Source organism: Polyodon spathula, chromosome 11, assembly GCF_017654505.1.
Source record: "Polyodon spathula isolate WHYD16114869_AA chromosome 11, ASM1765450v1, whole genome shotgun sequence".
Lineage (NCBI taxonomy): Eukaryota > Metazoa > Chordata > Actinopteri > Acipenseriformes > Polyodontidae > Polyodon > Polyodon spathula.
Genome location: NC_054544.1, coordinates 19463220 through 19485392, shown reverse-complemented (window position 1 = coordinate 19485392; position 22173 = coordinate 19463220). Strand labels below are relative to the sequence as shown.

General features: G+C 36.3%; 1 protein-coding gene across 1 annotated transcript; it reads right to left on the bottom strand.

Moving 5' to 3' along the window:
- Window positions 1-608: 608 nt before the first annotated feature.
- On the bottom strand, window positions 609-21935 carry LOC121323589 (ubiquitin-conjugating enzyme E2 G2). The gene is made up of 6 exons (XM_041264729.1): window positions 21760-21935; window positions 16852-16887; window positions 16418-16463; window positions 7535-7653; window positions 2932-3072; window positions 609-2543 (listed from the first exon to the last, which is right to left on the bottom strand). The coding sequence occupies exons 1-6, from the start codon at window positions 21800-21802 to the stop codon at window positions 2431-2433; spliced, it is 498 nt and encodes a 165-aa protein (XP_041120663.1). The 5' UTR covers window positions 21803-21935; the 3' UTR covers window positions 609-2430.
- Between the last annotated feature and the right edge of the window lie 238 nt (window positions 21936-22173).

The following is a 22173-nucleotide window of genomic DNA, read 5'->3' as shown; positions in this document are numbered from 1 at the left end:
ATATAAGTGATACATTTCTTTTTCATCCTCAAATATAAATGATCTGTTACTTTTGATGTCTACCCATCTATATCTGTTTACACAACAGTGTTTACACATTTTTTGTAGTCTGTTGTATGTGCTAACTTTGAACAGGAATGTAGTTATATTGTTTTTTGCTTTATATCGGTGAGGACTGTGCTTTTTCTGGGTGCTATTTTTGATGTAATTCATGTTACATACACCGGTCTTTGATTGATCAAGTAGGACCAAATAACCACAGGTGCACCTCGTTTGCCCCCAGCTGCACAATTTTATTATTATTATTATTATTATATTTAGCTGACGCCTTTATCCAACGTGCCTTACAAGTGTATGAGAAGTGCAATTTATAAATAAATACAACAAATAGAGTAATACAGGAAGAATAAACGCAAAATACAGGCTACAGTGCAATAGGCAAATGCTGCTGCAGTAACTTGCACTTAGAGGAGTATTCAGCACAGCCTTACATTCCCGGAAGTAGTGCAATATATTCATTTTTATGTTACTGTTTGAAAAAAATTGTTTCAATTTTACAGTTTTGTATTTGCATATACTTTCTTTTGAAATGTTTTAGTTTTTCATGTTTTGTAGTCGTGTTGTATATGCGCTCATTTTGAAAATCATTTTATATTTTTTTTTTTTATTTAAATACTGCGTTTTTTGCAGTTCAAATGTTTGATATGATGGTCATGAATAAAACTTTTGAGTTGTATCCAACAGTTTGTCTTTCATTTTCATATCAAAGCACTTTAAGAATGACCCACGTGGTGGTTCTAAGTAGTCGAAAATCTGGCAGGTTCTAGTTTTTAAGTAGTCGGTATAAGTAAGTCACCTAGGTTTCCATCCACCTGGTATTTTCTTTTCCATCAATACTGCATAATGACAGAAAACCTCATCCGATTTCCTTTTATGTTCATAAAATTACTACATAACTAAAAATCCATGTATTGATTAAACATCATCAAAAACAACCAGTGAACACTTTAGTGTCACTTGCTTATAATTAAGAAAAAAAAAAGAAAAAACAACAATATTGACCAGAGAAATATGAAAGTATACTTGTAATTCTAAACAAAAATACTAATTAACCCAAATCGTGTTAAGACATGATCGGAAAGGGCAATACCACTGGGTTTGGGTTCAGTGTTACTCCTTAAAGCAAAGCCAAACTGCAATTAATGCCAAGTTTACTTTTTTTGGCATAAAGTATCGGCTGGCAGTGCCCATCTCCTCACACAATGGCAACTTACTAGTTGCCCAGAACACTTTTGCTTCCAGAGTACGGTCTATTCACCCCCAAACCAGGATGCCAGTCTGCCCCATAGTTTGAAATTTAACCCTAACATCAGCTACAGAAGCAAGATTACACCTTTTTGGCTGCCACTCCAAAAAACAGTTGAGATCCAGAGCAACACACAAATCTTAAATTGAAATCAGAATTAACAGCAGCCATAACTTTGGTCATAACAGTAATATCAAAAGGTTCCACACCACACAAGTTTTGTGTCAAGAGAAAGTTGCCCTAAAATTTGGACTACCACCCGATTTGGGCCTATGCTCTCCTACTAGTGGTATCATAAAATATTAATAACTGGTTCAAGGAGATTAACATAGTTCTTCAATTTTATCCCCAAAACTTTCAGAAATCAGGAAAGATATTATACTTGTGAAAGTCAAACTACAATTAATATATCTAGTACAATTCAATTTAAATAAGCTTTAAAATCTCGCTCATTTTTAACAATCGGGAAGGTCATTCTTTTAGTCTGATGCAACAGCATTCAGATCAAAAAAGAAAACCATGACCTTCTGTCTAAATAAACAAGAAGTCTGATTGCACTTCACAATTAATAAACATACCTTCTAAATTGAAAGTTATCCATGTATATAAAAAAAAACCTTCATAACAGCCTTTTGTTTTACATGCTAAAATACTATTTCTAATTTACAGATGCAGTTTGCCTCACCAGGCTCCAATTATACTGTATTTGCCCTTCAATACAAAATTTGGAGACAATAACACAATATGGGTACCCACAAAGTAATTGAACTAAAGTGTTAAAGAAATTGTCTCTGTCTGATGTTATCACAATAGGGGTGATTCACACTGGAATCTTGGTATCCATATATCTGTTAACAGAAATAACCAGTATGAAACAAAGTTGAATTAACTAATAATTCCTGATTGTACAGAATTTTAACACTGTGTGCACGTACTCTCAAAAGCAGCCCGTACTGGCAGTAACCCTAAAGCAAAGGTCCTAGACTTAAAAGAAATAGTGGCATGATATCGCTAGAGAGTTCAAGAGAGATTCTGTTCTCAGCTATGTATTTCGAGTCTCCAAACTATTCTCCTTACACAGAAAAGAAGGAGCGGTCCATTATGAGAAGATGCTCAAGCTGGTTTTAAAGTCCCAGGGATTTCTTCACAATCTGTTCAGCTATTTTGAAAAACTGGTCTCTTTCTTCACGCCACATCTTCGACGCGTCCACGTTGGCTCCACTCTCATCGTTGGGCTCTAGGATTAAAAGCAAACAGGTTTTATTAGGACACTATAAAGAGAGTAGTTTGGTATCTCTAGCCACTATAGGTTTGTACGGAGTGAGTTGAGACTATAAGATATAGAGTCTACAGGTCTAAATCATTACTCTGAGTGGTACTGCAGAAATTGAATCTTTAGCTTCCCAACACCACATTCATTAAATTAACTGCAACATGCTTTAATTATCAACCTCCTTTCTGCGAGTTCTTCTAAACTTTTGAAACCTCTCATGGCACAACAGAGCAGCCCTCTGTGCCATGTTGGTTTGCAGTGCCTCCAGTGTAAATGTATGAAGAGGGACAGTACAGCAATGAATGTGGTGCTGTACTGTGCGAGTTCTTTCAACAGAAGGGGGTTATCTCACCAGCAAGCATGCTGACGACTGACAAGAGGATTTTCTCAACACTCTGAACTGGACTCCACCTCTCAGCACTGCTCTCATATCCCATCGGGTCATCACCTGGGGCATGAAGGATGGAGATACACACTCGACCGTCTGGGTAGACTGAACAAAGAGACAGACACATTAGTCAGTTACCAGAATCAGACGGTTCTTCAGAAACTTGGCTCTTTGCTGTACGAGGCAAGTATTACAGGATGGCTAACATTTGTGTTTGAGAAAATATTGGCACCAGTAGAAGGGAGTAGCCTGTTTATTTGCTACAAGTGGCGATATAACCCGTACACGGACACTCAGTCCTGTAACTTAATTTTGTGTCATGAGTTTCTTTAGGAAACTGATGCTTTTAATGGCTGAAAGATTCTCAGCAGGCTATGCAGCTAAAGCCAAAAGTTTTGCATCACCTAGAATTTAGGATTGAGACAATTAAATACAAATAAAAACTCTACATGAACATCATGTAATCAAAGAAACTACAAAATGATATTGCAAAACGTCTACCGGAAGCCATAATAGTAGTACAGTATTTCATGTTAGATTTCAAAATGTCACATTTTTTAAATTTGTGTCAGTTTTATGGAAAACTATGAAGTGTAATTCAATATGTTAACGTAACATTATTTAGCAGCTTTCATTTGACTTTATGAAACAAAATGAGTTCATTGTATAGGGTGTATTTGGCCATAGCTGTAATGCAATACAATTCCAACACAACAGCAGTGAAGCGTACTGTCCTATACCACTTTCAAACTATCATGAGTGTAGCAAGCACTTTTATTTTATTCTTTATTAGTAGGTGACCTGAAAACATTTAGGAACTAAAGTACTAAATAGTCTCAAACAATAAAACAGTTTTAAGATGAACTTTATTATTCCTAATACTAAATTACTGTTTTTTGTTTTTCATTTCGGCATTATAAACTAGTGATAATTACAAGACTGATATTTTTCTCCTTCTCCTTTCTACTTCTTGTAAATGTAAAACTGATCATTACTGGGATATGCCAAGACAGGCAGGTTGAAATCTAATAAAACAGCACACTGCTTATTCTTCAGTACCACTGCAACAGGTATTCTGTCCAATCTACTGCATAAAACAGAAACGTCTATCTTTTAGCTGTTGCTTGGTGATGTTTCTCAAATAGGTTATTGTTCTAAAGCACAAGTGAACGGACACACCGAACTCAATTATTCCAATGGGATTTAGGACACAGTAAACTCCATGACTCCATTTATTCATGTTTTTGAATAAACAGTTTCATGTAAACAAAATGAGAAGCTGTTAACTCTGGCATTCAGATCGAATGTATTACTGGACTACCACACGTCTCATATCTTGGCATCTTATATTCTGTAATTAATGTTTATCTTAGTGTTTTTTTTTTTTTTTTTTTAACGTATTTATCAGCCAGCTGTCACGCAGCCTATGGATGAGAAATCAGTTCTACAGCTTCCAGAATCAAAATAAAAGCATGCTGTTCTATCACACAGCACATGTTTCAGGAACAATGCAAGATGTTATCTCCTGCTGGTCTGTGCCAAACTGGGATAGGATTCTGTTGCAAGATCAGATAACTCCCTCATTTCTCCATCATATCCAGCACAGCGATAAAAATCCTCAACAGGAAACAGTTTCTCAGAATTATTTCCTCAAGCACATGCTCACCTCAGTGTCCCAACATGCTGAAAAGTTACAGTTTCAAATAACCGCAGGCCTCAAATATGGATCAGTACTTCCATTTGTATTATGATGAACCCATGAAGCCAATATACAATGCCTTAGTAAAGAGCTTAAACTCTACCAAGGGGTAATCAAGCTGTGCTCTATTCACCAGAAGCCTAGTGTAACATACGAGTACTGAAGCAACAGAGATGGTTCCTTCCACAGATGTAAAAGATCCATTGTGCCTTTATTTTAAGGGACAAATCCTCATGTCGTACCGATTATGTTACCGAGTTTTATCCCAATTGGATAAGCAGCAAAAAAATTCAAAATCGTAACATATGTAGCAATACTAAAGAAAACTACTGGAAAAAACATTTTTGGACTAGAAGTCTCTTTCATTTCAAGACAATGACAAAGACATCTAGTCTAAAAGTCTGCCATAGAATTTCACTAGTTTCTTTTAGTAGCATGACACTTCTTTAGCTTTACACATTTAAGTGCAAGGAAAGCTACTACCTGTGTGTCTTGGTACAACCTGGTACAATGTTACTGGCTTAAGCATCTAACAAAACATTATGGTGATGTTCCGAACTTGTTTGTAATATTAAATACTTATATTTAATTAAGATTACTGTAGTCTGTTTGAGTTGATTGACTTATTGCAAAATAGGCTTTGGTCATTATGGCTATCCTGCTTTTTACATACATCTATACATGTTATGTATATACTTTACAGCACACTTTCAGTTCAGCATTTCTGGTTTGAATAAACAAGGCGAATTAAGTACCAGTACCTTCTCTTTCCAGTAAACAGTGGGCACTGCAACTTGTGTTAATGCACACTGGCAGCATGGGGGTGCCTGGCACTGTGCATGTTTGGGTGCACAGCCTGGTCCGGTTAAATCTGTTTGCAGGTTTAGATTTTTTAACTATTCACAAAATGACCTAAATGTCGATTCTAGGGACTGCAGTTTTTTCTGCCCTCTTCAGAATGGGTGTTTGTTGAAATGACTTGGACAGATTGACAATTAATTGCACCAAAATGACTGTAGGTAACACTATACTATTTTAATACGGGATACTGCTTCTGTGAAACTGGCCAAAAACATGTTTATCTTTTACTAAGCACCTTGATAAAGTGATTCTCTACAAATAGCTTATGTTTTTTCAAATACAACCAGTTGTTCATGCAACCCAATTTTCTAACACAAATGTAGTACGTCTAATAAAATTAGAGTAAAAGGAGTACTGTGTCTTTAATAAAAGTTTAGCTTAAAGCTTAAAGTTTAAAACTGCTTAGCTAAGGAATCTACCTCATTCTACATCAGTGACCTGCCAGGGCTTGATCTATAGAATGCAGAAACATTGCTTTTGGTTTTCTAACTTCAATAATAATAAATACATAAACACAGACACACACATAATTAGATTCTGAGCTCACCAAGAATGTGTGTTAACAAAAAATTGATAAAGAACAAACTTGTACTATTAGTCATCCTAATTTTCATAACAATTCTCAAAATGTTATTGTGATATACATATGTTACTGTACAGACACCACAAAAAGTTTACTAACCTTGTTCTGTCACCTATACAGGAACCAAACAGAGACTATAACCTTTTTCATGTCAACTCATAAATCAGAAAGTGTTAGAGCATCAACAGCAAATGTAGCCCTTGAAAATAACGTCTTAGACCAGGTTTCAATCCCAATCCTCTAGGAGCTCATATTATCTTTGGTTCTATCAAGGGTTCCCAACACTGCCCCCAAACTGTTTTTAATTAAGCATTAGTATCTGGGGATAAGATCTTACTAAGATTACTACCCCATGCCAGGTCAAATATCTAGAAAGAATGAACCAGGTTTTATATATGTATTTCCCTGTTTAAGCCACTGTTAAGTTTTCAAGGTTCTAAAGGTCTGCTGCCATTTTCCATAGGATAATGGCAGCTCTACTTATACAGTTGGGAGAGACTGTAATAATGTCTTGATTGTGTTGGTTTGGGTCAATAAATACAGTACATCAAATCGAGAACCGTTATTCTGCATTGCTCAATAGCAACTAACATTAAGAAAATTAGGCCTTTAACATTGGGAATCAGGGGTCAGTATATGTTTAATGATACTAGTCCTTCACATCAGCTTTGACTTTATTAATATGTATTTAAGTTACACCCCTGGATAGCAATCAACCCAGCAGTCCAACTTGGATAAGTTGTTTATTTTAAGCCCTAGTTAATATAAGTTAAACACTATTACCTGGTAAACAGTTGCTTATCAACCCTTTGTGTTTAAGGAGCTGTGTTTGACACCAGAGCAAGCTACAAAGTAATAACAAATTGAAGACTGCACACACGATGCACCCTGGTGATACTGTAATTACCACCCGCATGTATCTGATAGCACCATCATTAGGATAAGAAGTTACAAAGTTTGGAATGTGCTTGCTACCTCTATCATTAACCAACAGCTCTCATGTCTGACAATATATGCTGTTTCCTATAAAGCCCTTTTCTTGATGTGGGTTTCTTCAATAAGTTTCCTATAATCACTTTAAGCGATCTCCTGATCCCCCCCAAGGAAATCACTTTATCTCTTGTACGTATGATCATACGGTGTGAGAACAAAGGTTAGATCAGGAAATGTATGTCAGAAATTGCACTGCTCAAAATCAACACATATATATCCTCATGTTATTTTTTTATACAATAAATAACCTATAAACGGAATATGGTACAAAATGGCAAGTATTGGTCTACACCAATTGGCAGTCAGGATTTAGCAGTCCTGTCTAATACTGTAGCCCTCACTAAGAATCTGTGGCAGAACACATTAATCTTCAAGGAGATAGCAGTGAATTGGATTCTGCTTTCTGAGTAAGAGTCAAATGAATAGCTTACTGTTCGGGTGGAACATTTCACAGGTAAATCTCATCTTCGGAGGGCTCAGAGGATAGTCTGAAGGAAAACTCAGGATTGCTGGGAAAACACCTCCTTCGAAACAGGTATCTTCCGGGCCCCTGCACACAGAACACACATTAAGTACTGTTGCCTGGAATCTTATTTCCAAGCAGGAACCTGATTACACAGTCTAATGCATATTAGTTTTATTATATAAATTGTAATTTTGTTATGCCTGCTCAAATCGGGCACGAGCATTTCCTCCATTTGTGCTTGGCGATACATAAACTACATGTGATGAAGAAAAGGGTCCCAGGGTAGGTGTTGTGAGCGTGCAAAACAGCTGGATAACTCATGCCCAGCATGGTGTGTAATTTTTGCAAAAATGTGGGAGATTACCCAGATAAATAACATTTGTATATTTTTAAAGTTTGTTTTGAAGGCTCTGCAATAAAAAAAAAAAAAAAAAAAAAAAAAAAACATATTGTGATGCAAATATTGACAAAGGTTTCAAAAACTAAGACAGCAGATATGACATATTTTGAGCTAATAGAAATAACTGATGTTTCATGAGAAATAGATTCAAAGGGGATAACTCTAGAGGGCCTTTCAGGAGATTTCCTGAAGGAATTAGATGCAGTAATCATTAGAGTGGTGACACAGTGTTCCTGGACAATTCAAACACCTTGAAGAGTTGCCATGTCCATTCAAATCAGTCCTGACTCCCATTGGTGGCTTTAAACCCTATTGACTGAGGAAGATAACCAATAAAAACACGACAACATTTAAAAACTTAACAGCATTTTACAATCCTGCCAAACCAACACAATTTAATTTATCTTTCTTCTAGGTGCTACTGAATTCCCACAAACCAGAAAACGCATCATCTAAAATGTTGGTGCTTGTCATCCTATTTGTGGGTAAGCAGGGAAACTCCAGGTTTCCATTGTTGGGAATTTTAAACCTGATAGCAAAATAGTGTTTGCACAACTAATGCCAAAAGTAAGAAAAGTGCTGCCAGAATACATTAAGAGATGAACAATTTATATATATGATATTTCATATACGGTATTATATAATATCTATATATTTTAATATATATATATATATATATATATATATATATATACACACACACACACACACACATACATACACACACAGTGCCTTGCAAAAGTATTCGGACCCCTGACCAATTCTCTCATATTACCGAATTACAAATGGTACATTGAAATTTCGTTCTGTTTGATATTTTATTTTAAAACACTGAAACTCAGAATCAATTATTGTAAGGTGACATTGGTTTTATGCTTTAAGAAAAATAAAAAACTGAAATATCTTGCTTGCATAAGTATTCAACCCCCACACATTAATATTTGGTAGAGCCACCTTTCGCTACAATAACAGCTTTAAGTCTTTTGGGGTAAGTATGTACCAGCTTTGCACACAGTGTCGGGCTGATTTTGGCCCATTCTTCTTGGCAGATTTGCTCCAGGTTGTTCAGGTTGGTTGGATGACGCTTGTGGACCACAATTTTTAAATAGTGCCAGAGATTCTCAATGGGATTGAGATCAGGACTTTGACTCAGCCACTGTAGGACATTCACCTTTTTGTTCTTGAGCCACTCCAATGTTGCTTTGGCCTTGTGCTTGGGATCATTGTCCTGCTAAAAGGTGAATTTCCTCCCAACTTCAGTTTTTTTTTTTGCAGACTGAAGCAGATTCTCTTGCAGTATTTTCATGCATTTTGCTCCATCCATTCTTCCTTCAATTGTAACAAGATGCCCAGTCCCTGCTGATGAGAAGCATCCCCACAGCATGATGCTGCCACCACCATACTTCCCTGTAGGGATGGTGTGTCTTGAGGCATGGGCAGTGTTAGGTTTGCACCACACATAGCACTTTGAGTTTTGGCCAAACAGTTCTATCTTGGTCTCATCTGACCACAAAACCTTTTCCCACATCGCAGCTGGGTCACTCTCATGCTTTCTGGCAAACTCCAGGCATGCTTTCAGCTGGTACTTTTTGAGTAATGGCTTCTTTCTTGCCACCCTCCCATACAGGCCAGTGTTATGCTTCTCTCACAAGTCTCCTTCTTGTTTGAAGTGCTGAGTTTTGACGGATGGCCTTTTCTTGGCAGTGGCTGGGTGGTGTGATGCAGCTTCCACTTCCTGATATTTGATCCAACTGTGCTCACTGGAATATCCAAACACTTGGATATTATTTTGTACCCTTTCCCTAATCTATGCATTTGTATTAATCTGCAGAATTCTCTTTGGTCTTCATTTTCCTTCAGATTCACAGCCTTACCAATGATCCTTCAACAGTGGAGTTTTTATCCAGAAAATGTGACAGCAACTTTAATGGTTCACAGGTGGAGGCCAATGGTAAGGTAATTGTGTCTTCGTTAGGGCAACTTCTTTCATCGGTGTAAACTGGGAGCTTCCACAGCACAGGGGTTGAATACTTACGCAAGCAAGATATTTCAGTTTTTTTATTTTTCTTAAATATTTCCCAACATAAAACCAATGTTATCTTACAATAATTGATTCTGAGTTTCCATGTTTAAAAATATCAAACAGAACAAAATTTCAATGTACCATTTGTAATTCGGTAATATGAGAGAATTGGTCAGGGGGTCTGAATACTTTTGCAAGGCACTATGTGTGTGTGTAGATAGATATAGATATAGCTAGATAGATAGATAGATAGATATTTTTTTTTTTAATCACCCCCATGATATGGGATTAGAGAAGACACATTTAGTTTCTAAGCACTTAAGAAAAGAAGAATTTGTTATTTGGATGTCAACATATTTTATTAGCCACGATTTTCTCAGATTTTTTTAGAATGTTCAATTCCGTTCCCTCACCACAGCAACTCCCCAAAACAGTTCAGGACGGAAGGTCACTATACCCTGATCCCATTGGCAAGCCTAGCCAATTATCCGTTTACACCCAGGAACAAGTCAGAAAATGTCAAACTACCTGCCCTGCTTGTGTCTTCTTGAGCTCACCAGATACCTGGCCAGTATAGACCACTGTAGCATGGTAAAGCAGCTCAATCCTTGACGATTTTACCTCCTCAACCCCTGGGAGTGTTGCGGCCAATGCAAAGCAGGATGCCCAGCTGAGATAGACAGATTGGTACAGACAAGACACAAACCCTAACTGCGTGATTAACCTTGCACACCACACCTATCAAGTGAGCCACTCAGGAACCCTGGAGTGGATGTGAACCAGTAGAAACATGTGTTTGTGTACACTGCTTGAAAACAAGGTGCAAGATGTTGGTAGTATACATATCCTCTGCCATGGATATAAACCAGCACATTTAGTTGTTGGTGTCTCTTCAAGATATAACCTCAAAAGACTTCAACAAGTGTCAGTATTGTGAAAAAGTCATTAATTCACAGCATGTACGGCACCAAATATCCATGCAGTTTAATCAAATCTAGAGAAGCAGCACCTTCTGCTAAGGAATTCCTGTACCAAGTTTCACCACAGTTGAATAAGCAATTCTAAGTGCAATGCAAGACTGAGTCAATGTATAAAGCATTCTGAGCTGCAGCTTACAGGGCAGGCACATAGCATGACATAGAGTTGTTGATTAACAAAACAAACTCAGGATTTTTGACCTGCGTAATCCATGAATATGTAGGGTGTATCACTGAGTAATTCTTGTTGGACTTCCATAGTATTAAATATATTGATTTTAGGTCACCCTGTGTTGAAAAGGTATTAATACCACACCCCAGGAAAGGATTTCTTTGTTCCATGGAGTAATTGAGTCATACAAAGAATGTCGTTGTTTTTATGTTTGAGAGTATTAATATTACTCTTGAGAAAACATTAAAAAGGGCCAGACATCTGATGCCATTTTTCCTCTATGAAAACAAAAAAGCTTCAATCTAATATTTTTACTTGGTGATACAGGGTCTAAAAACAAGGATTTCCAATATTAAATTGAAAGACTGCAATAACCTATTTGTTATTAAATTTTAAAAAAACTATTTGTTATTAAATAAAGAAGAAAACTTGTAACTGACTTAAGGATATGTTATAAAAGACAGCTTCAATAATCTAATCACCCAATAGATAAGAAACACAGACCACCAAACACCAACTGTCTCTGACGGTAATACAAGCACAACAGTCCTTGACCTACCAGTAACCGGCTTACATAAATGAAGGTTTAATTAACTCCTTCAACCCTACAGGCCAATACAGAAAGAAGTAAGCTGAAATGACTCCTCATTTTTATATTTTAAAAAGACAGGTATCACATTGCTAGAGCTGTAGACCTATGGATGACTATTCACCCTGGGGAATAAACCAAACAGGTCATTTTGAGCAGATATAAACCTAATTTTCTTAGCCGGTGCTTTTTTTTTTTCTCTGTATGCCTTCCAATTGTCTGTTTTTATTATTCTTAATCACTTTTGCTTATGTTTTAATCTCCAGACTCTTTGTCTTTAATTGTTCAGGATAGTATAGAATAAGAATGACCAATCTGATAAGAGATGACCCATGCAAATTCAACAATGTAACTGCAGCGTAGATTAATGGATGAACGGACAGACAGACAGACATCTGCAGAATATGATACTCTCCATAACTGCTAAATAGTGTTGGTACTAAATTCAATGACAATTGGATAAGCAGCTCTCCAGATATATAGTGCCTATAGCGAGTCTACACCCCCATTGAACTTTTTTCACGTTTTGTTGTGTCAGTGCCTCAGAGTTTCATGCATTTTTGTCCACTTACCTACACACCATACTCCACACTGTTAAGGGGAAAAAAGTTAGTATTGAGAAAAAAATTATATATTAAAAATACAAAACTAAAAGATCATAATTGGATAAGTCTCCACCCTCCTGAGTTAATATTTGGTGGTAGCACCTTTGTTAGCAATTACAGCTGTGAGTCTGTTGGGGTAGGTCTCTACCAACTTTGCCCACCTAGATTTGGCAATATTTGACCATTCTTCTTTACAAAACTGTTCAAGCTCTGTCAAGTTCCTTGGGGAGTGTTGATGGACAGAAATCTTCAAGTCATGCCACAAATTTTCGATTGGATTTAGGTTGGGGCTCTGACTGGTCCACTCAAGGACATTTACCTTTTTGTTCCTTAGCCACTCCAATGTAGCTCTGGCTGTATGCTTTGGGTCATTGTCATGCTGGAAGGTGAACTTCCGTCCCACTTTCAGCTTTCCTGCAGAGGACAGCAGGTTTTCCTCAAGGACTGTAATTTGCAACCACCACCATGCTTCACAGTAGGGATGGTGTTCTCTGGGTGATGCGCTGTGTTGGGTTTGCGCCAAACATAGTGCTTTACAGAATCTCCCGAGTGCTTTTTTGCATACTTCAAAACGGGATTGAAGGTGGGCTTTCTTGAGTAATGGCATCCTTATTGCCACCCTACCATACAGGCCAGATTTGTGGAGTGCTTGGGATATTGTTGTCACATGCACACTTTGACAAGTATTTGCCATTGGTCTCTTGGTTGCCTCGCTGATCAGTCTCCTTCTTGCTCGGTCATCTAGTTTGGAGGGACGGCCTGATCTAGGCAAGGGTTTTGGTGGTGCCATACACCTTCCACTTCTTAATTATCGTCTTGACCATGCTTCAAGGGATATTCAAAGCCTTTGATATATTTTTATACCCATCCCCTGATCTGTGCCTTTCAACAACTTTGCCCTGGAGTCCTTTTGAAAATGCCTTGGTTTTCATGATTGAGTCTTTGCTTTGAAATGCACTACCCAGCAGAGGGAACTTACAGGAACTGCTGAATTTATCCTAAAATCATGTGAATCACTACAATTTAACACAGATGGAGGCCACTTAACTTGGTGTGTAAGGCGACTGATTACACCTGAGCTAATTATAAAAAGGCAACAGGAAATTTAAGCTTCGACTTGAAAGTACAAATGAGGTCAGCTTGCTCTTTATAATAAAAAGAGGTGTGCGCTGTAGGTGCTTAACAGCTTCATTTGACTGTGGGGCATTTCAGGCTATGTCAAGGCATTTTGGTGTCTGCACGTCTACAAAAGGTTGTTTCTCTTTTGACCAGAATTTTAGTGGGTAAACAAAAATAAAACACACCCGAATCATCACACAACGCCACCTTAAATGTATTGTAAAACCATTCAGATTTCTAAAATTAAGCATGACTGTGAACATGGCCCTGTGACATTTGTATTGGAAGATTAATTAAGTCATTTAGTACTTGCTTGTTACTGTGTTGTGGGAAAAAAAAAAGAGGGAGCCGTTTACACAAGTCTTGTACTTTAGGGTTATTCCCTTGGCTAGAGCTTGCTCACAGCGAGTCATGAACCACACAACAGATTCACCGATGTTGGTTTCTGCATAGATCAACATAATCCACCTCTCCAGAACAGTTACCTATAGAAAGTCAATGTGCACCAAAATGACACCACACTAAAAAAAAAATTTAAAAAAAAGTTGTAGCCAATGTTGTCCTCTACAGACACTGCAGCACACTATAATCTTGAGAGGCTATTGGGTGTGCTTGGAGACATATTACCCATAGACTAAATTAAAACCTATCCCCATATTAAGACTTTTGGCACATTGGTGTTTTGTAATGTGCTGTACAGCAACAAGCTAACTCTCAAAACTTTAAAGCTTAATTAAGCCTCTTTTAAACTCTGTTTTGACAGTGCTTTTGAGTTTTAATAAACATCAAAGCAATTACTTTAGATCTGTGATGGAACCTCGCTTTGTCCAAGTGAATAAAAACACGCCTTTAACCAAATAAAGTTGGCTTATGGCCAATGGTTTGGATGAAATAATTACTGATCACTCAGCAGCATTATGTACACAAACACAAGCCAATTGAAATAAGAGTGGCTTTAATATTAAACACAAATTGTTAAGGGTTCAACCCTATGAAAACTAAAGTGGAATACCAACCAACCCCTTCAAAAAAGACATGGGGAATTTTTAACATACTTAAATTCCAAATATGCATACCCAGGGCTAGAAGATAACTTTCTAAGGCAGTAGGTCTTATTCGTTAGCGGTTTATATGACTAATAATTATATACAAACATAATTACGAAAATAAACCCTTACCTACTGTTTTAAATAGACTGAATATCTCAAACTATCACATAGTAGGCCTATATTTAAAATCATAAAGCATTTATTGAAACCATCTTGTGCTCAACTAAGTAATGGAACTAATGCAATTCTTTGTCGAAATGTATTTTGTTTTATCCTTCTACAAGAATGCAGCCATATATGTCAACTAAGCATCTGATGTGCCATCAGTATGGTTAAAGGTTATGTTTCATCGGTGCAAATTAAGTGGTACGAAATGATCCTCTTATCTGTCTTCACTTGTTGGCTGAGATTTCGGTAACTAGCAAATCACACACTTATTATAAAGACAGTGATTAAAAAAAAAAAAAAAAAAGTAACATGTGCCACATTATCGTTGAATCCTGCATTGCATGACCTTAGAAATTATAAGGTTACAACCACAACCGAGCTGTTTTGAAAACGAAAACTAATTCCAGCATGGTACAAAGATTCATGCAACATGTTATACTAACTGGTTTGTTCATAAATATGTATGCTTGCACCCTGCCTTTTCACTGCATTTTTAAATTTTGAAGAAATTAACTCAGAAGTAACAACAGAATAAGGGACATCAACCAAGATTATTATTATTTTTATTATTTATATATATATATAAATATAAAGACGTGTTAATTTTTGATTCATTGTTATTTTATTGTTGATTATCACCTGCACCTGGCTGGCATTGTAAATTTAGAGCCAGGTGCAAGGTATTTAAGGAGAGCAGTCAGTCTGTTCAGAGCTGCTGCTTTGTGGATGGCCCTGTTGATGGTGTTTTCAACTGTTAAGAAGGTGGTACTGTGTGTTTTTGGTTCATTTGTTTGGTTAAAAGTGTGTTTTGTTTGGCAGGTATACAGCCTAGCTGGCCTGCACGTTAGTCAGGGACCTGCATCAAAGTTTTAGTTAGCACTCCGAAGTGGAGTTAGGTGTTTGTTTTGGTTTTGTTTATTTGATTTCTGTAAATAATTAAACAGCACAAAAGTGCTATAAAAACACATCAAATCTTGTGTCTGGGTCAATTTTTAAAGGGGCTACGAACCTGAGCCGCAAGGCTCGTTTACAATATATATATATATTTTTTTTCATAATCAGAATTTTGATAAAGTTATAATTATCTACCTATTAAGTGTTCATTTTTAGCGTGAGTGAAACAAGGGTTAACATTATAACAAAATAAATCTCCATGACAGATTAAATTAGCATTTTATAGACACTGAATAAACTTAATGACCTGTTAGGTCATTGCCTGATATCTTATAAAACTGTAATGTTTTTAACAGTTATTTTATTTTTGGCCTATAAAATAAACTTCATACCTTTAAATTGTATCCACGTTGTTCTGTACTGTATGTCTTTGTACTCCACTGTCCAGTACGATTTGCATTGTGGGTCTTGTGTGTATCTACATGGGGCAATTCAAACCTGTCAACTATCGTGAAGCTCTGTTAGCAGTGGTTTCCTGCTTTATGAAAGATACTAATGATGTACATGTTAAAAAAAAAACTAATACTGGTAATTATGTATGTGTTCACTCAGGGTCATATACTGCAGCATAAGGTATCAGAAAAATGCTACTGCATAAACAAACAAACAAGTTGCAATTTAAGAGTTTTGTGTAGCAAAACACTACAAAATATGTTAACTTCGAGCCTTGAAACTTTATTTAATCAATAACTGCAGCTATTTGGATATGCAGTAACAACCAAGATCCCCCTAGAATTTCCAAGTACTATACAAAGCTAATACATCATATATTAAATAAATCACCATACTTACATGATCAAAGCCTCCCATTCAAAGAAATTCTCTTCACTGACAGGGCCTGGCAAGGTGGAAAATAAAACCTATTACCAAATATTGCAAGAGAAATCTGCAGTCTCCAGCATCTGCTAAGTGCATGCTCTGTGCCACAAAGTACAAGGCAGGTACTAGGATTGCAATACCCAGCACTATATTACATTATTTTAATTTATAGAGCAGCTCATTATTACTGTAATTAATTAAAATACAGTGAAAGGAGGTTTAGTTTTAGTTTGCCACAAACTAAATAACTGAAACAGACCTCATGAAGTAGACCTGGACAGTTTATTTTGCATTTAGAAGAAGTTATTAGTTAAATGCTAACAGAGAAAAATGAAAACCTACTGTATGAATTACAGTGGAGGAAAATTAATGGCAGATATAATTGAAATGATTGTGATGAATCTTACCTGCCACAATCCCCTCTGGTGGATTCAATGTGAGTTCTGTTGAGGGGAAAAAAAGAGTTCAGTCTGACTGTGCAATGCTATCTAAAAGCTGAGAGTATTACTAAGACAAATACAAAATGACTGAGCAATGCAGTGACCAATACAACTGACAAATACAGAATGTTCATAATCAAGGACCAATAACAGTATACAGTGACTGTTTACTTCTGTACTGATTTCTTCTTTGAGATGTTGATATTAAAAGTGCACGGTAGAACAGCTCAGAATGAACTACAGTACAGATGCAACAATTAACAGGTGCATCAATTACTGATCATCTGTCCTTACATTTCCAGAGATTAGATTACATATTGGTGAATTGATGCATCAAAATTAGAGTAAAGTTCTAAGTCTCACATTGCCAGTTTACATCAAAACACTGATTATGAAGTTATGCGCTTATACTACAATAGCCAATGTCAACGTATTGGTAGGATACAAACCTTTTGGCCTCTACTTCAAGTTGGATAAGTCACATCAGTTAAATATTTTATTTTAATTTTCCTGATTTAAAAATAAAAGCAACACAATTATTTTATTTTTAAATTATTAGTAAATGCTTAAACAAAATGTCAACAGCAATGTTAACTGGCAAATAAAGTCTAGTTTTACTGAACAATGTATATATGTTAATATATATATATATTATATATATATATATATATATATATATATATATCAATATATATAATATATATATATATATATCTATATATACAAAATTTTTAATAATAATTTCAGAATTGTCCTGTGTACCACGTCTTTGTAATAAATAATATAAAAAAAAGTCAACAAATTGAGTTCAGGAAATTTTATTTTGTTTTAACTAAAAAGTCCATAGATAAATAAAGAAAAAATTCTTTTTTAACCCCCGTTTATTAAAAGGGCTCCAGAGTGGCGCATCCAGTAAAGGCACTCCGCGTGGAGTGCAGGATGTGTCCAAAAGCAAAAGATGACAGGTTCACTCCAAGATATGTCACTCAAAAACGTGACTTGGGGTTCCTAGGGGGCAGCGCACAATTGGCCGAGCACCACCCTGGTAGGGAGGGCTTAGGTCGGCAGGGAATTCCACGGTTCACCACGTGTCACCCCTGTGGCCGATAGAGCGCCTGCGGTTCTGCAGCGAAGCCATCAGATTTGTGTTGTCCTCCGACACTATAGGTCTGGTGGCCTTGCTGTTGATCCACAGTATGAAAAATTACGGCTTGGCAGGAGCACGTTTCGGAGGACGTTTCCTGCGTCGCCAGCGGATTGCAGCGGTGAACCGCTATACAATTGGGCATTCCAAACTGGGGTTAAAAAAAAAAAAAAAAAAACCACTGGCGACAACTAAATTTATATTTAAGAAAAATAAATTTAAAAGTGTTCACTTGAATGCAAGTTGTGTTTTGCCGTTTAACTTATGCACAGCAGCGTTTTTAGTTATTGTATTTTCAGATTAAGATTGTAATGTTTCTTCTTGTAAAATAAATTGTTGGTGCATCAATTATTGTTGATAAATGTTTATGTGACACTCGATCAATAAATTGGGTTGCCCACTGCACCACTAGAACTAACAAAAATAATTTAGCATACTTTTTGTGATTTTAACCATATTTTTCTAAGTGGTGTTGGGTATGAGGGGTAGGGGTTCTATACAATAAAAACAGGTTTAATTCCAAGTATAATCATTCATTATTTAACAAAACAAAGAACAAAAAAATGTTTTTTAAAAATCACAGAGCTCGCTAAGAAATCTTTGATGGAACTTCTCCAATGGTCAAGTCTATCTATCATATAATGAAACAACCCACAGTATTTCATTACACTGTTCATTAACTAAGCATTAAGCAGCATGGCACTTGGGGTGACTGAATACAATGATTAACAGCTTGGCAGTGTTGGTGTACACAGCTGACTGTGTTGCTTTTCACTGTGCAGAAGGATGACAGCCATTTGGAAACAGCAAGACGTACATAATATTCAAAGCAGTTTGACAAGAGCACAATAGTTTATCACGTTGTTTACAGTAGAACACTACCACCTGATACTTGAATAGGTGAACTGATTAAACTTATCTTACATTACTACAAACACCCCAAAAAGGATATCCAATAACAGTTGCCATGGCCACATTTGTGTATTTCTCAATAGTTTGGAGTGCATGATCATTTTCTCAACATAACTACGGTAACTATTTTAAAATGTAAAATAAAACAAATTGCACAAAAGCAGTTATTAAGCACAGAGTAGAAGATTGTAATGACCTTAGTTCCCCTACCAATACATCAGTATTCCTGATTATGTTACCTGCTGTTGTGGGAACAAGACATACATTTTCCCACAGGCAGACCTTTGGGGTCCATTGCTGGTACCATTTACATCTTCATAATGTAATATTTCTTACCTGTTAAATATCCTATTATGTGTATTACCATATTATTCTCTGTTGTTTTCTGCTTAAATCGTTATTTAGCAGTCTGCTTATAAAAACTTAATTTCTGAAGTGAGGTGGAATGACCACAAAGGGTGTGCTGTATTTCTTGCCGTATAGAGATTTTTTTTTTTTTTTACTCCGAGGAATTTAAATAAACTGGACTGTCACCAAGGCTTGCTTTCTGATAAAGGCTGTGGAATGATGCATTGATACCATAGAGTACAAACAGACACCAAGACATTGTTAAACTGTACAATTAAATACGACTGCAGAACAGCAACTTACACCAAAATAATACATGGAGTTTTTTTTTTTTAATCTCAATAAAGATACATTGTGCCTGAGAATTGAAGGAAAATAAAACCCAGGTGGCCCCACAGAAGGAAGTAATGAGATAGCAAACAGAATGCACAGCCATAGTGAACACAATCCAGTTGACAGATGTCTGCAGTGTGTTAAGCTGAATAGAATAGGAAGGAAAATTATACAGGAAGCTCTGTTGTTACTCAATCTTTTAAACTATAGAAAGACTCCTCAGCTCTGATTAAATTTCCTTTTATATATATATATATTTTTTTTTTACATTGAATCTCTTAAATAGAGAAATAATGGCATTAGTTGAATACTGTCTAGACAAATTTACTTTTTTTATATAAAAGAATATTGTGCCCAGATAAAGCTAATGCAGTTTAAAACATACAAGTTGAATGAGTCACATTTAATATTCATCTGCACTACTAATAAGTCATTGTAGATATAACTTCTTGTAATCCTCACTTGTTGCATCCTAGTTGTATTATTTGCACTTACTGTAAACTATAATGTATTTAAATATTAAACTTGCACTGCAACCCTATACTGCCCTGTAACATTTGTAAGTCACCTTGGATAAAGACGTCTGCCAAATCAATAAATAAATAGACAGCTCAAAATTCCAGGCGTTTCCGAATGGCCACTGTCAAGCTTTCCCATGTTTCACTTACTGTACGTGTGTTTTTTATTTATTTATTTTTGTTCAGTGCTTAAATGTTGTGGATAAATGTTTAAATTACATTTGAGAAGCTCGGTTTCTTTTGTCAGGATTTTAATAAGAGTAGTGCAATTGCACCACCTATAGGACAGAAAAAGTACTGTACAGAAATTAACTTGTCTATGATTTACACATCCTTTACATTTTGAAGATCAATATGATTTTATAACTGTTACACCTAAAACACACAACTTCAATGATCTGGTTAATAAATTAACTGTACATCAGTTCCAACCTATCAAACAACTGGGGTAAATATTGTGGACAGGGAAACCATCCCAGAATTGACAGCACAATGGAGCAAAAAGTCTGAAAAAGATCAAGTCAAAACTGTACTGTACAGCAGAAACCTGCAATATCATACACCCTCATACTAGGTCAGAGATCAATGGCAAGATACCCACATTTAGCATGCAGTGTTTATATTTTTTAACCTTACATACGAATCTAGAGAATCTTAGAACACAGTTGTGTATCAAATAGTATGTCTGTCATTCAAAAAACTGATGTAAAGGAGAAAGAAATGGCAACTAAAAAAAGCAAAACCGTCGATGAACACAGAGCATTCAATCCTAACTGGGAATCTGAATTTGTTTTAGTGAGGTTAATGGGAAACCAATGTGCTTGCTGTGCGAGAAGACTATCGCTGTGTTAAGAAGGCTCACTTGCAACCCCATTATGAAACGTGTCACCTCGACTTCAGTCAGCCATGGCCGATTGGAAGTGAGCTGCGAAAAGCTTCATTTTAAATTGCGTGGCAACTAGCAAAAGGTTAAAATGCATAAAAAACGAGTTCACAAATGTTCAACTTTGCATTTGCAATTACAGGTGACAACATTGCGTGACCAATCATATGTGAAGTATCTTCTTACGGACTCGTCCATTGAGTTTGCCCCTCGATTTTCTGAAATGAACCACAGATGCCAGTACTTTCACTTATATAGTATTGCGTTGTTGTCAACCCCATTCTTAAACATGTCGCCGTATCTTTCTTATTTAAAAAAAAAAAAAAAAAGCAACGAGTCTTTGCCTTATTTTTCATCTAACAGTATTATTTATGTATGCCATACGTATTACGTGCAAATCATATCCAACTATATACCAACTATATTAATAAAAACGATGTATACAAATACTGTGGCCCCCAGCTCTTCTGCAAATTTTTTAATTGCTCACAGTAAGTTAAAGTTGAGTAGCCCTGCATGTAGTTTCCTGGACACTACACAACTGTTTTTAATAGTACTTACTAGTTATGACAGCACAGAGCACTACAAAGCAACACAATACTTTAACATGGAGAAGCAATTAACATCACTGGGCAAAAGCTGACAACAGAATGGAACAGCAGTTGTGTTTGTTTGCAAATATTATTTCGTGCCAAGTTTTGAACTTCAGATAGCGTGTAATGCACGAGTATACTCACGTTTATATTCCGCCATGAGTCGTTTCAGCGCTGTCCCCGCCATGCTCAAAAAGCTTTGTATACTAACAAGGTTGAAGAACGAAAAGAAATAATTTCAGTATCGCCTTATAAATAATAACAACACCATCACAAACGTAGCAGTCGCATAGAATCTTTTCCGGGCTATTGTGATAACAACGAGAAAAGGTACGTCTCCAAGAGGGTTTACCCTGTTGCTTGATGGAAACCACAGTGCCTCCTCTGGACGGATGGCTGATGTTCAGGTCTTCACTAAGTGTAACAATGCATTTGCTGTACGTCATCGATTACAATCAGCAGTTTCACCTTTTATGTTTAATCAATACTGTGGTACAATCCCAACAAAACAGTACCAGTGCTGTATCCTTCTTTAAAGGTGTATAACTTATAATAATG